The sequence below is a fragment of the Delphinapterus leucas genome, chromosome 14 (genome assembly GCF_059928025.1).
Source record: "Delphinapterus leucas isolate spDelLeu-1000000601 "Yukka" chromosome 14, BTC_Dleu_Yukka2, whole genome shotgun sequence".
In the NCBI taxonomy this organism is placed as follows: domain Eukaryota; kingdom Metazoa; phylum Chordata; class Mammalia; order Artiodactyla; family Monodontidae; genus Delphinapterus; species Delphinapterus leucas.
In genome coordinates, this window is record NC_143142.1 from 37,725,162 (window position 1) to 37,740,780 (window position 15,619).

Below are 15,619 nucleotides of genomic sequence, written 5' to 3' on the forward strand. Positions count from 1 at the left end.
CTTTCCCCACTGTGTAAATGTTAAAGTCAAAACAATGAAACTTCAAGAAGCTAACGCAGAATTATCTTCACAACCCGGGGAATAGGAGAGAGTTCTTAAATAGAATACAAAAAGCACTAACTATAAAGGAGATCAATAAATTTGACTTCGCTAAAATTAAGACTTTTGCTCATTAAACGATACCATAGAGTAATAAAGTGTAGTAGCGCAATATATTATGTCCTTCACAACTAACTAATTTTTAAAGACATTGTCTTTATTCATCCTACTAGCTGCTAGTAGCTGTGTTTTCTTTCTGAGCAGAAAGAACTGTAGAAGTGCTGGAATACCAAAAATAAAAATTAAAAAGCTCAAACCAGCAACCCAGTAAGAATCAACAAACTAATTTATGTAAATACCAAATTTAGTTATTACAAAACTTCTAGTGATATGAAAAAAACACATACTTTATCAATTAGAGTTTGATTGCCATGTTCAAATTATTTCACTTATTGATATTTCTTTAAACGAAGGATGGAGAAATTATTTTAAGCTGAAACCCCAAATAATGACAAGTGACCCATCGTTGTTTTGAGCTTGTGAATCATGACAACGGCTGTTTTCTTTCTAGCCCATGATCCCTGACCTCAACCCAAGCTCTCAGGAGTGGTGGGTGGGCAGGCTTGAGGCTGAATCTCATTCTACACTCTGTGTCTTCCTGTAATCAAGAGGATAGAAAGCTAAAAGCTCCATTTCCCAGGCTTTCTTACAGCTAGAATTCTGAATGCGATGTATTTTGGTTGAGCAGATGCACTTATAGAAGGCAGAGGAGAGATGGAGGGTATGCTAATGCCAGCAGATAGGGAGGCTCATGAAAAGGATTTTTCTGAGGTATTACTGACAGAGACCCCAGTGTTTAGAAACAAGGTTCCTAAATGGTAAGAGAATGAAACAGCATCTAACGTGGTGTGGACACGTTAGATGACACTATCCTGATGCTTGCCGCGTTGGTATACTTTGGGATTGAGTGGTTTCCTGAACTTAGAATAGAAGCAGCTCTGTTGGGGACGTCCCTGGCGGTCCAGTGGTTAAGACTTCGCCTTCCAATGCAGGTGGTATGGGTTCGATCCCTGGTCAGGGAGCTAAGATCCCATATACCTCACTGCCAAAACACCAAAACATAAAACAGAAGCAATATTGTAACAAATTCAATAAAGATTTTAAAAATAGTCCACATGAAAAAAAAAAAAAGCAGCAGCAGCTCTCTTGGTTGACCTGGTTTTGCATTGTGGCATTTGAAGTCATTCCTTAAAGTTGTCAGTTCTCAACAATTTTATGCTCAAGTTAATATTTTGTTAAAAAAAAAAAGTACTCTCTTGCTCAAATAAATAGAATTAACTCTGTTCTCTGAACTTTACTGGACCTTAATATATTAGACCTCAATATATTAGGGTAATGGTGATGGTTCTGAGGCAGTAGTAAGGACACTGTCCAGAACTGTGAAGGGTCTGAGGTTTCACCCTACTTGCAAGCTACAAGTTAGCCTGCCACAATTTCATGGATCCTGGGTCAGAGCCAAATGACTTTATACTTACAGCACAGCAAGCAGCATGAGCTTCACGTTCTCATCAGTTCCCCTTGCCCTCCGAGTCCCACAGGGGCAATGCAAAGTGGTCCAGGTGGGCGCTGAGCATGCAGTGAGTTTGCATCACAGCTGAGGAGCCCAAAGTTTAGGGTACCTGAATCTTTTATAATGAACTCAAGCAAATCTGCCCAATTTTTGCCCTGGAGAGAGCCACTATCTTTATTATACAACAGCAAACAAACCTGCCTTCCTCTCTATGGAAACACAATGTCTTCCACGGCTGTTCACTATACAAATCTCCTTGGCAAAGACAGTGTAGAACAAACAAAGGCTGTCAGAGCTTCTGCTCCCAAGATGTGAGAAACGTAAGAGACCCATGGAGAATTTCCAAAAGACATTAGCCAACTTTTCATTTCAACTGTAGCACTCCTATTTTAGAGCCCAAACCAGGTTTTATCTTTTAAAAATTCACTTTAGTCATGAAATTTAACAAACATTTGTATGCAGCCAGGGACTAATTTACAGCATGGCTTCCATTCATCTCAGTCATGAGAAAATACCATAGCAGTCATTATTAAAGGTATCCATCCATAAATTACTTTTATTTCTCATTAAATGAGCACAGAGTCATTAGCATATTAATAACAGATATGTTTATTATTACATATCCATCAGTGCGGCTTTTAATACCACTTGAAACATGCATATCATCCTAGAGACGAATCAGTTTTCCAGTGCTTCTTATTTGATAGACATTACTGCAAAGCCATTATAAATTACTGAGGAGGTATTTGGTTAAAAAAATAAACAATAAATCATACTGCCCATATGAATCAACCCTTGCTATTGAACAAGAGTTTAACAGTATTTATCTGGTAATTCCTATGTTAACTGGAAAACATCACAGATGTATTGCCATAATTTTCTTTTATATTGGTGCAACCTTCTACATATTTTGCAGAGTTTTATGAAGTCATTCATTATTTTAGCAGGTAGTTTGATGCAAAGATTGTACTCAATTTATGAAAGTCCACCAAACCTCTAAATATTTTAAATTAAGCCAATTATCAATGAAAAACCCCCAACACACATAATTTTCTGAAAATGTTTTTTGAAATTTTTATATTTAGTCATGGCAGTAAAATAATTCTCTCAAATTAAGGCACTAAAAGGGCAATGCAACTCCCATCAAAAGTGTTCTAAGAATAATTTACATTTCAAACAGTGCATACATTTCTTATATGTTTGTTAACTTAATGTCTTTATCACTTAAAACCACAAAGAAACATATTATATAATTACAGAAATGATGTACCCCACAAAATGCTTTTAAACTTGGTTCTTTTGTACAGTTAGTTCCTAATGTCTCTAGTAGTAAAATAACTCAATATGGCTTGGCAAAAATGCATAGATTAAATGTAATTTTTTTTGCCTTCTCCCATTCCCCAATCTACAAACTTGCTGAAACACATACAGTATTTTGTAAAGCATAATGTAAGATATTTATTTTCCATCAAGTCCACCACAGGCAATCAACAGTAAGGCTTTTAAATTCTACAGTGAGGGCACTGAAGTCAAGTGATGTCACTGCTTTCTTAAAATAGTTTTGTATAGTCTTGCAAGAGCATAAAAACTGAAGTTATTAAAAAAAAATTTCAGTTGTCTCATTTTGAGATATTTTCTTTACTCCTTCCATGAGCTGATCTTGATAAGTGACGGCCATTCCACTTGAAAGTGAAAGTCTCTTCCTCTCACTCGTATGAGGAAAACTGTGTTCTATCATGATTGACAGGCATTTTCTTAGAAATTCAAAAAGGCAGCACCTTTTTAAAAAAATATATCTAGCTAAGCTTTCCCTCAATTGTACTTGCATTACATAGTAATAATTAATCTAATCTACCTGTAGGCAAACCCGCAATAAAAAACAAAAACAAAACAAAACAAAAAAACGATCCTCAGTGTGCTTTTGTGCCAAAGCAAGGACAGAATAACAGCAATCTTAACCCTGAAGCCTGTGATATTTGTGTCAAAGGAACAGCCTTCTGCTCTGCATGGTAAAAGATGCCTGGTTTATTTATCAGGTAGCATCCCACACAATTCCACAAGGCACTAGGTCACATGGTTAACTGTTGAGGGAAAAAAATAAAAATTTTAAGAAATGTACTCAGTTTAAAAATTCAGAAAACAAAAATTGGAAGGAAAGGTACATATACATTATATATAATAGTTAGCTAATACACAAAATTTGGAAAACAGGAAACAGGAAAAACACACTATTGTCTCCTTTTTGCTTCTACTTTGTTTCACTTTTTTCCCCCCACAAAGCTATAAAAAATTTTAAGTATTTTAGATTCAGCTTTTATCCTATATAGGAGAGGGACAATACAAGATTCTACAGAAAGAAGTCCAGAGTGAGGTGATAATGCACTGGAATAGTATGGTAGCTGAGGAATACAGAAGGAGGAATGGATATGAGTCATTTCAAAGAATTAGACTTGGTTATTGATAATATGGAATGAAGAAATGGGATAAATTAAATATGGCTTTAAGCCTGCTTGGAAGACTTGGGTGACATCAGCAGAGAGGCAAATCAGTGTTAGGTATCAGCTTCTAGATTCAAATGTCCCTCTTAATATAAGGATTACACTCTAGGGAAAGTTGGTATTTGGTATAGGAGAAAAAACATAGGCTTCAGAAATGGATAAAAGTGGGGTCCAACCTGACTATGCTACTAGTTGGCTGTGTGATCTTGTGCAAGTTGCTTAATTTCTCTGAGCCCCATTTTTTCATGTGTTAAATGAGAACTTAATGAGTTATCATAACCGCTCCTCAGGAAAGGGTTTATGTCCTGTAATTGCTTGTTTTACCATATAAATATTTTTGAAAAAATTCCATCAAAACGAGTTAAACTACCCTCTCCCAAAAAGAAGAAAAAAAGGATACTTAACTGGGAAGTTTATTTGTTAACACTGATAATACCAAATAATTTTGATTTAAAAAAAAATCTGCCAACATAGTTAAAAATAAAATGAGCAAAGTTTTACATGAAACTATTTACATTAAAAAGGGGTAAACAACAGTCGTTTAAAACATTAAGGGCTGAATATGTACCATAACCAATGACAATAAAACCTGACATTGAACTAAATAAATATGACATTTATAAACATTATTAGCTTCTAACAAGAATCAGTTAAACTAATTTGTAAAGTCATTTCAAGTCATATATAAATGCCCAGATACAAACGATGCCCTTTATGGGGAAAAGAACAATCGGACTCTGGATTTTAATAGATATTATCCAATCACATACTCACAGTTAGAAAGGTTAACATTTCAATCCTTACCTAGTTTTTCCAGATGTATTTTTGACCACTTTCCGGAAAGACTGATTTGCAGTGGATCTTGTAGAAAGTGTTCGAGGCGACGCACGAACAAAACCAGATGGTGGATTCTTAGGAATCTTCTTTACTAAATGAGTTACCCATTTTTTTTGTTCATCCTGAGAACATGCTAGTAGCAGCATATCTCTTGCTGATGTTACATCATAACTTACTATTTTAAGAAAAAAGAGCACAATTAAGGTCACATAATACCTAAAAGAGCCTTATCAAATATTCTTACAATTTAAAAAGATTTACTATGCTTAATTAAGCTTGGACAATATCTTGTCTTCTTAATTCAATTAAGTCGGAAAATTTAAAGAGAAAATATTAGTCATAAATTAGTAAGAAAAATAAAGTAAAATCAGAAATATGCATGTGGCTCCACCAGTGCCAAAATATTACGTCTTATTATCTCTTTTCAACTTGGTATAGGAAATGCCACATCTGAAGAAGTTATTTCATTGAGATTTAAGTCTCTAATTTGTTACATGTTATAAAAATAATTTTCATGCCTTACCTTTACATGGAGAAATTAAGTCCTCTTTCTTATCTAAGTGATCTCTGTGGCACTTAACGTGGCACCTTCGACATTCCAGGGCAGGGGGTGGCTTAAAAACATGCCAGAGAGGTTTGGCACAGGCCTCACAGTTGGCGGGAAAGTGGTAGAGGGTAGGAATGAACTCATGACCTTTGTGGTTTTGAAAATTAGTTTTCTCAGCTTGTTGTACTGGTTCCATCTCTACGTCTTTTCTACATTCACCTTCATTTGCGTATAGTATCTACATTTAGGAATGGTAAACAGAAGATTTAAAAAAGGTCTTAATCTATACATACAAGTTTCAAATGTATAAAAGTATTGGTGTATTTACATTTACTTCACAAATACACTTAGTACTTAGGTAAAGGATCTTCTAAAATTATATTTTCAGATTTTTACCTGGAATATTTTAGGAATTTCTTCAGTTTCAGCTCTGTACACATCTCCTTGAGTTACAGGACGAACATGAAACAATTTACTAAAATGAAAAGAAATATGATGTAGGCCATTATAAAAACTCATTTACAGCAAAAGACAGATATTTCATTGAAGAGAACACAGAAGTGGCAAATAAGCATAGGAAAAGATTAGTCATTAGAGAAATGCAAATTAAAATCACAGTAAGTATCACTATACTCCTATCAGAATTTTTAAAATAAAAATAGTAATAACACCAAATGCTGGTGATGATGCAGAGAAACTAGATCACTCATACAACTGTGGTAGAAATGTAAAACTGCAGAGTCACTCTGGAAAAGAGTATGGCAATTTCTTACAAATCTATATATATGAAAACCTGTACATGAATGTTCACAGCAGCTTTATTTTTAATAGGCCAAAATTGGAAAAAACTTAAATGAATGGTTAAACAAACTGTGATACAGTCATATGAGGGAACACTACTCAACCACAAAAAGAAAAAGACTACCTCTTGGATGGACTTCAACGGAATTACACTGAGTGAAAGAAGCATATCGAATGTTACATACTATTTGATCCCATTTACATAACATCCTTGAAGTGACAAAATTATACAGATGGAGAACAGATTAGTGGTTGCCGAAGATTAGAGAGGAATACAGAAAGGGTGCTTCCTATGGCTATAAAAGGGCAATGAAGGATCCTTGTGATGAAACTATTCTATATTTTAACTTGGTGGTGGTCATACGAATCTATACATGTGGTAAAGGCATGCAGGCTGGAAAGGCAGAAGTAAAACTATTATTATTTGAAGATGACATTACTGTATACGTAGAAAAGCCCTGCAGAATCCATACACAAAATCTCTAAAACTAATAAGTGAATAGCAAGATGAATATTCAAGGTTGATATACATAAATAAAGAGTGTTGAAATAACCAGATATCCACATGAACAAAACAAAACAACCCCCGCCCCCCCGGAAAAAAATTAACCTCAACCACTACTACTATTTTTTTTCTTCTTTTTTGGCCACGCTGCGAGGCACGCGAGATCTTAGTTCCCCAACAAGGGATCAAACCCGTGCACCCTGCAGTGGAAGCGCAGAGTCTTAACCACTGAACCGCCAGAAGACCCTCAACCACTACTTCTTACCAAACATAAAAAGAAACGAGATCAATCAGAACTTAAAAATAAAACCTAGAAGAAAACATAAAATACCTTCACAATCTTTGGGCAGGCAAAAATGTCTTGGACAGACTGCACAAAAGGCAATAATCCTTTTCAAACCAGTGATACATTGGTTTCCATTAAAAGACACCATAAAGAAAATGAACTGGCAAACCACAGACTGGGAAATATTTGCACTACATATTCCTGACATAAAATTTGAAGACAGAATACATACAGAACTTCTGTAAACCAACCTTAAAAAGATAAGCAGCCCAATTAAACAATGAGCAAAAGACTTGGAGACACTTAAGAGATACAAATGGCCAATAAATACATGGAAAGATTCTTGCCATCATTAGCCATAAGGAAAATATAAACTACAACAAAATAGCATTTCACATCCATTAGAACAGCTAAAAGTCAGACTGACAACACCAAATGTTGGTGAAGACGTGAAGCAACTGAAACTCAAATGAAGCTGTTGAGTATAAACAGTATAACCTTTTTTGAGAACTGTTTGGTAGATTTATTTACACAGATTTACTATATGACCCAGGATTCCACTCCTAGGTATTTTACCCATGAGAAATGAAAACTTAAGTCCACAAAAAAGAATGTTCAAAGCAGTCTTACTTAAAATAGCTCTCTTAGAAGCAACCCAAATGCCCATTAACAAAAGAATGGATAAACAAACTGAGATATATTCATTCAACGGAATATTACTCAGCAATAAACAGAACAATCAATACACACAGCAAAACGCTATGACAAGTGAGGGAAGCCAGGCACGAAAGAGTACATACTATAAAATTCGATTAGTATGAAGTTCTAGAATAGGCAAAACTAAATCTCAGTGATAGAATTCAGATAATCTTTTTTTTTCCCCTTGAGGAGGCACAAGCGAGCTTTTTAGGGTGATAGAAATGTTCTTTATCTCGTACTGGGTTTGATTATGCGGGTGCTTACAACTGTCAAAAGTCACTGGACTGAACACTTAAGATGTATATGTATTTTATTGTATGAAAATTACATCTCAATAAAAAGGTAAAACAACAATAACAACAAACTCTCATCAACATAAAAAGTATTTAAGTTAGTTGAAAGATGTCTTTCTTATTAATGTTTATGTATTATTCCAGTTAAGCTGATTATTTAAATTTTCACAACTAATGTCTTTTTTTAAAATTGAGAAATAAAATATCAGTACTCTCTGGTACTTGCTCAATTTTTTTAACATTTTAACTATAATCAGCTCCACAATGTTTAATTACAAAGGAATGGCAAAACTTCATTTTAAGTTTATATTTCTCTGTCGCACCCACCACACTTCACTCTGAATTTATATGTTATTGCATATATTTTACCTTTCCTGCTACTAGCCTGTAAGCTCCTCAAATATGAAACTGTCTTACTCATTTTACACAACCTACAACACCTATGATAATACAGGCAGCAGTGCCTAAGAAATGGTTTTAGAATGAATACAAGGAAAAAAACCTAAGCTTATTACAGACCTCTTTGACCTATTATTAAAAAAAGAAAAGATGTATTTTATTTCCTTCTTAACAATGACCACATAATCATATACTTTGAGATGTTCTGTGAACATAAAACCAATAAACACTTGAAATTAAAAAAATTGTCTTTAGAATACATCGATCAGGTATGCAAAATTTCCCCTCTCATATTTTGATAAAGATTTAATATAGTTATTATTTAAATTTGTTAAGAAAAAAGTCAATAATGTTTAAATAACAAAATATAAACTAAATGGTAAGTCTAAAAATAATTATCGTAGGTTAACACTCAACAGTCTTAAAATTCAATAAAAGGCAACTTACTCAATGTCCAATACCATAGATGGATTGGATTGTTCCTTATCTTGTTCATCATTATAAAACAAAATTTTTTTGCTGCTTACCACAACATACTGAAATGAGAAAAAAGGGGGAAGAGATAAGAGCAGTATTAACTTGGTTTAAAGTGATAAGCACAATACTTGCCATTTATGTCTAGATCATATTGTAGTAATCTAAAAACAATGCCAATAATAGGACAGTTAATACAAGTTGTATGCTTTAAAAGTAAAATATATAACAAAATATCAATTAGAAAAACTGAGGCATATTGTACCTGTTTCTTCCAGCCGTATCTTTTGATATTTCCTCTATTTGGTATTGAAAGCCAACCTTCAATTCTTGATTCTAGAAGAAAAAAAAAAATAGTATTCAGCCTTAAATTGTCACAAAAGGAAAAGCTATTACAAGTTGTCTGACAGCATGCAGCAACAGGCATTCGAACACAGCTAAATGAATAAGTGCTATAATTTGCTCTTTCATGCTTCAATCACACAAATCAACTTTAATGGCCATACAAATACTGCAGAAAAAAATTCCAAGCCACTTTCCGCATAAAATTAACATTCAGTACTCAATTATAAAAGTATGAAGTAACAACAGTACCCTTAATAGCCAGGCAAGACTGGAATGGATTGCAGCTTAAATGGGATATGATACAGAAGACTTTAAATATCATTTAACATTCATATAAAAGTATTTAGCAAAAAAAAAAAAAAAAATGCAGCAAGTGGAACAAATCAGAGCCATGATTTACACAAGAAAGAGCAAGCAAAAGTACACAAGTGTCCTATTACTCACAGAAGGTAAGAATAGAAGATAAATAAATAAGGAATGCAGGCAGAATCAACTAGATATAAAGAATAAGAGACAAGTATTTTATTTGTTTTCTCAGTACAATGTTCTGACGAACTTTTTGGTAAAACACCCCAAACAATTTCATTAAAAGTGTCCAAATTTGGTTGGGAAGGGGTCCCTAATTCTAGTGGTAAATCCAATTACAATTCTTAGCAAACTAAAAGAGGTATAAATAAAGCCTTTCAAGTTTGTAGTATCAGAATTTAATAAACAGTAAAAGAACACAGAATTCAGTTGGTAAAACTGCTAATGTTTTAGCAGTTTGTGCATACCAGAAATTCTTTGACTAATCTGATCAATGCATTTTATAATTATTATTACTATTTTAATATAATTAATGTTTATTAAAAATATCTGGGGGAAAAAGATGATTCCATTTAGAAATGATTATTTTATATCAGGTTAGAGATAAGAACATTTAACTGTTTTTTTAGATCTATTATATTTGAAACACAAAAGAAGGGACAAGTGACCAACTGTAAGGTACAATGCTATAATGTGACATTATACCATGGCTCAAATCATGACCCCTAAGGGGAATATATATTACCCTCCTCCATATAACTTAAAAGTGTGAAACAGTTCGGTCTTACAGTAATGATAACAATAGGTAACATCTACTGTACATTTATTATTTCCCAAGTGCTTTACAAGGAATACCTCATAAATAATCTATAATAGTCCCATGAACATAGGATATTACATTCTTAGGAATATAGGATAAGACAGGTTCTACTATCATCCTCCATTTACAAATGAAGAGACTAAGGCTTAGCAAGGTGAACTAACTTACCCAAAGGTAATCACAGCAACTGTCAAAACTCTAGGGTTCACCCAGGCAGTCTAATTTCTGAGTTTAAATTCCTAGAGCACAATGATATTCTTTCCTTAAACAAGCTTTGCAGTTAACTAAATCAGGAGTAATGTTATTGTTCCAACTTCTTCCCTGTACCTAATGCCCTATGCTTTTGTTATTCCCCTTCATCTAAATTGTTTTTGTTAAAGTCGAAGAAATAGTAAGAAACTTCAGTTCAAAATGATCCCCTTCTTCTCCCAAGTTTTTTTCTTAGTTGCCGTTATTTAGTTCATCAATAATTAATTTGTTCCATCGGGCATTTCCTTGGTAAGTTTTGTGAGAGCAGGGGACCATATACTAACACTTTATTTAATTTATTTTTTTAATTTTTATTTTATTTTATTTATTTATTTTTTTTTGGCAGTACGCGGGCCTCTCACTGTCGTGGCCTCTCCCGTTGCGGAGCACAGGCTCCGGACACGCAGGCTCAGTGGCCATGGCTCACGGGCCCAGCCGCTCCACGGCACGTGGGATCCTCCCGGACCGGGGCACGAATTCATGTCCCCTGCATCGGCAGGCGGACTCTCAACCACTGCGCCACCAGGGAAGCCCCGCTTTTTTAAAATATATACTCCAAGGCATCTGACACACAGAGTAGGTACCTGATATACCTTTTTTGCTTATTTTGCAATTCTTTTTTTCTGACTTAGCCAATTAAATTCACCCTCTATTTAAATAATGGTTGTAATTTAAAAACCAAAGGGCTGCTTTATATTAAGTAACATACAGAAGGCTGTTGATCATTCACAAATATTCTGTTGTAGAAAAGGAAAAAAGTTATTGCTAGGAAAACTTCCCTTCAGTGTGCCAAAGTCCATTTAATACCAGTAATTCCTCACTAAAAATAAAAGATGTAAAAGCCACTGAAATCTTGACATTTATACAAAATTGTGTATGCCAAAATATTCCTCCCTCCAAGTTATTTCTCTATGAGAATAAATGCCAAAAATATTTATGCTTTCTGGCTCTAGGTCTGAAATATATTTTCAATGAATTGTTGTATGTTGAAGACTGTATGACTGAATGTATGTCATTTCAGTGTTCCTACAGAAATTTTATACACCAAAGGCATTTTATGAATTAAATAAGCCCAATTTTATATTTGCTCTAATTTAAATAAAATGAAGAAATTAGGAACTCAAAAAAGATGCTGAAGATATGTGAAGGTTTTTGCTAATTTAAAACAATAATGTTATAGGAGAGAATCTTAGTCTTTCCTTCTGGTGAATTCCCTTCAGAGAAGCAGGTAAACTAAGCTCAGTGATAAATAAAAAAAACTACTTACTTCTGTCTTACATGCAAGTTAATATACCAGTTTTTTTTTAAGTATATAAAGACCTCCTTCAAAACTATGACCACTTGTGACCTAAGTGGCAATCTGAAAGTATAATGCTCTAAATTCTATCTTTTACAATACAAGCACAGAAATCAGCTTCTCCAGATAAATAAAAGAAATGCTGAGGACTTCTAAGTCTATATTATTATCAATAACATACTACTGAAGTACAAAAACAACTTGGTCCCAGGTTTTACATATTTGTAGAGCAATTTTAACTTACAAAAAAATTTAGATGTGCACTACTGCAATATCAGCAATTAACTCCTTTACCCAAATAAGAAAGATGTTAACTATATGTAAATCAGTATCAAATACAGCCAATTTAAACATCAAAGCTAACCACTGAAGACTACCAAAGTTTACTTGATAAACTACATACTGCTTAAGAAATAAAGGTAGAGAATCACTCCAAAATTCTAAAATTATATTCAGAAGTGATATAAAAAAGAAAAAAAAATCAATGCTCAAGAATTCAGATGTACTGATGATCTCCAATCATTGATTAGATTTGGGCAAAGTCAGAAACTCTTATATACTCAAATACTTGGAAACATACCAAGAAATCCACCATACACAGGTTTAAGTTACAAAGTCTGAGATCAAGCTGGATGGAAAGAGAATGATGCAGATAATCCATAAGAGATAATGAATATTAATGGAATGCTGATACCAGTGTTCTTAATGCTTCATCTATTTTTACATTCTTTTCAGATTCTTAGGTCAATATTTCCATAAGTAAAGGAAAAAAACAAGGAAGGAGAGCCAGATATCACCTTAGTCTTTCTGTCATCTAGGCAATAGGAAAACCTTAACCCTAGAGGGTAACCTTTATATTTACAGTGCTAAGGCCACAACCTGCCACAGAACCAAAAGGAGGATGAAGACATAAGAGAATGAAAGTGATATTAAGAACTTCAAAGGGTTATAAGTCAGAGAAGGATAACCATTTTCTCTAAGGTTTTTAGAATTGGGAAACTTAGAGAGATTTAATCTAGTTAATGACAAGATGTCAGCTGAGAAAATGACAGAGGCTGAACTCTAAATAAACAAGATAATTAAATGAGATTCTTTATATTGAATGATGAAATCTATGAGAAATAAAGTATATTATCAGTTTATCCACCTAACTACTTAAAAAACCATCTCACTGAACTAAAAATATGATCAATATTTCAAAAGGCCTTCATTTTAACTATTTAACTATTCTAAGACCTCCCTTTGTAAATCTGTAGTTTAAATTCATTTATCAGTTTTCCAAACTAAGTAAAATTAATCATCACCTTCAAAAAAATCTTTCAGACACTTGAATGATATGTAACTCTCTCAAATTAAGGATGAATACCGCATCAAGTTTCCGTAGTGTAGTGTTATCATGTTCGTTTCACAAGAGTGAATACCAAAATTCTTTACAATTCTTCCTAGATATTACCACAAAACCTTAACTTTATTTGCCAGAGATATAGTAAATGGCAGACTTAGTACATATTTTCAATTTACTAGTAAAATATCTGACACAGAGGTAAAATAACATTGGTAATGATTATCCATTAATTTCCATCTCCAATATGAAAGCCATAGTCTCCAATATGAAAAGGTTCAGCACTACAGAGACCTCTGTAAAGTTCAAACTGAGAACACAGTTAATAGAGAAATAGATACCCTAATTGGTCTCCCTTTATAGCAATGGAGAATGGCCACCAGAGCCTTTTTGTTTTCCCACTTTGTTTGAACTTTGAAATCCTTAAAAGCAAAATCTCTGAAAATACAAAGCTATTCTAAATATTATATACTCAGAATGGAGCCAGTAGAAAAATTTAAAAATCTCTTTGCTGACTGACTCCTGAGTGGATTTATTAGGTCAGGATTCTGAAATCTAAATGGATATCTCACCTAAGTCTGCCAATCAAACCACCTGATGATGCTTTGAGTTTAGCCTTCCTGAATAAGCCAGGATGAAAGATAAAACTCATTACCTTCTCCCAACCTCATCTTTCAATTCAAATCCTCTAGACAGCATTCACCAATAATGAATCAGTCTCTGAAATGTTTAACTTAATACAAGGAAAACCAAGGCATACATAGTAAGACATTATAAACAAAGTTAAAGGGAAATGGGTGGGATAAAGACAAAAACCTCGTCAGGATATTTAACCTACACTAGAGAAAGAATTCCTTTAACTAAATAACTCTAGAAATATCTTGGGGTTAATGAAGAGGGAACCTAAACTACAATTTCAGTTCAACAAGTGAAGGAATGTAGACAAACAGCCCTAAAATTCATACTCTTTTTTAACTGATGATTATGTCATAACTTTAGAAAGATGTTCAAACAACAGCTGAAGCTAGAGATTCTTATTAAATCCAAAGTGATCCTCTGATAAGGACGTGCACCTACAAGATTCTCAAGAGGCAGGAGGTTTCAGAGAGCCAAAAATGGGAATACAGAAGGAATTTCTTGACCACTGGAGTAAGAAATATTTATTCCCTGTTCTTCCCTTTCCAGATATCTCATTTTGGGCTAGCAAAGCCACCGAAGAATGAGGGCAGGGATTACACAGAATACAAATAAGAACTGAATTCACTTCCTACTTTGAGTCCCACTTTCTTGACCAAGAATGATAACGTAAAATTTTCTAAGTAGTCTATCAAGTTTCTTATATCAAATTCTCAAAAAACAAGTCATATCTGTTAAAACAGATCCCTATTATATCAAATGTGCTGGTTCATATCTTTTTATGCATTATTCACGAAATACATTAAATAAAATCTATTTTCAAGTTTAGGACCATGTTACAAAACTTTCAAGACCTTGAACTAAGAATATGTAGTAGGTCAAATGTGTTGTGTGTGTGTGTATGCCTTTAAAATCTGTAATGCATGTTTTAATATATATAACCTATTCATTTCTAAATTGAACCTGTAATATGTGTATTGTTCGTTCATCTCTGTTAAAAAGACATAAATGTACTATAACCTACACTACAATGAACCCAAGAATGAGGCTGTGTTTATTTTTCAATTGATTCTCCACTAGAAAAAAAAAAGGAAAAAGAAGAAAAAGTCTGAAATCCTAGCTACTCGCTGTTGCCTTTACTTGACTTCCTGCCCCCTCTCTGCAACTTCCAACCCCTTTTATCTAGTTCACCAAATTTGAAACTTCAAGTCTGATTAAAGTTTATCACTATAGCATTAGGTGGGCTTCTATATAGAGCTGCTGTGGTTCTGATTATTAAGTATAGTTCTTAGTTTTAGCAAAAAAATACATAAAACACTGCAGAGCTGCTACTCATGAAAACATGTACAATCCTCCTTAAATGGTGAGAGTTGTAGCAGCAGCTTCAACTTTCACCATGGCATTAGGCTGGTTCAATACTGATTCATAAACATCTTCAAGTTTCTATTTAGTTAGAGCCACTCAGATCTATTTTAATAGCCTAAGACTGCTTATGACTGCTTTTATTCTATAAAATGCACTAGGTATACAAATGTCATCAGACTCTGGCTATCAGAAACATAAATCCCTTCTTAAGAATCCATGGACAAAACAACAAAGAGGTAGAAATCCAAATGAAAGAAATCTACATTAATTTCCATGACGTTTAAGCAAACTTGAATGAAGTAACAGAAAAT

The 15,619-nt window shown here is 33.7% G+C and overlaps 1 protein-coding gene across 4 annotated transcripts in view; it reads right to left on the minus strand.

The window, feature by feature from the left end:
- Positions 1-2,198: 2,198 nt before the first annotated feature.
- The window catches only part of ROCK1 (Rho associated coiled-coil containing protein kinase 1), a 146,406-nt gene continuing 132,985 nt past the window's right edge, over positions 2,199-15,619 (minus strand). For 3 of the 4 annotated variants that reach the window (XM_022586800.3, XM_022586798.2, XM_089894965.1), the window contains 6 exons: positions 9,214-9,284; positions 8,922-9,010; positions 5,888-5,966; positions 5,468-5,729; positions 4,912-5,119; positions 2,199-3,690 (listed from right to left, as the gene is read on the minus strand). In XM_022586800.3, the coding sequence (XP_022442508.1) occupies positions 3,687-3,690; positions 4,912-5,119; positions 5,468-5,729; positions 5,888-5,966; positions 8,922-9,010; positions 9,214-9,284 (713 nt within the window). In that variant the 3' untranslated portion in view covers positions 2,199-3,686. Of the gene's footprint in view, positions 3,691-4,907; positions 5,120-5,467; positions 5,730-5,887; positions 5,967-8,921; positions 9,011-9,213; positions 9,285-15,619 lie in introns of those variants that run through there. The other variant, XM_089894964.1, reaches the window with a different exon arrangement.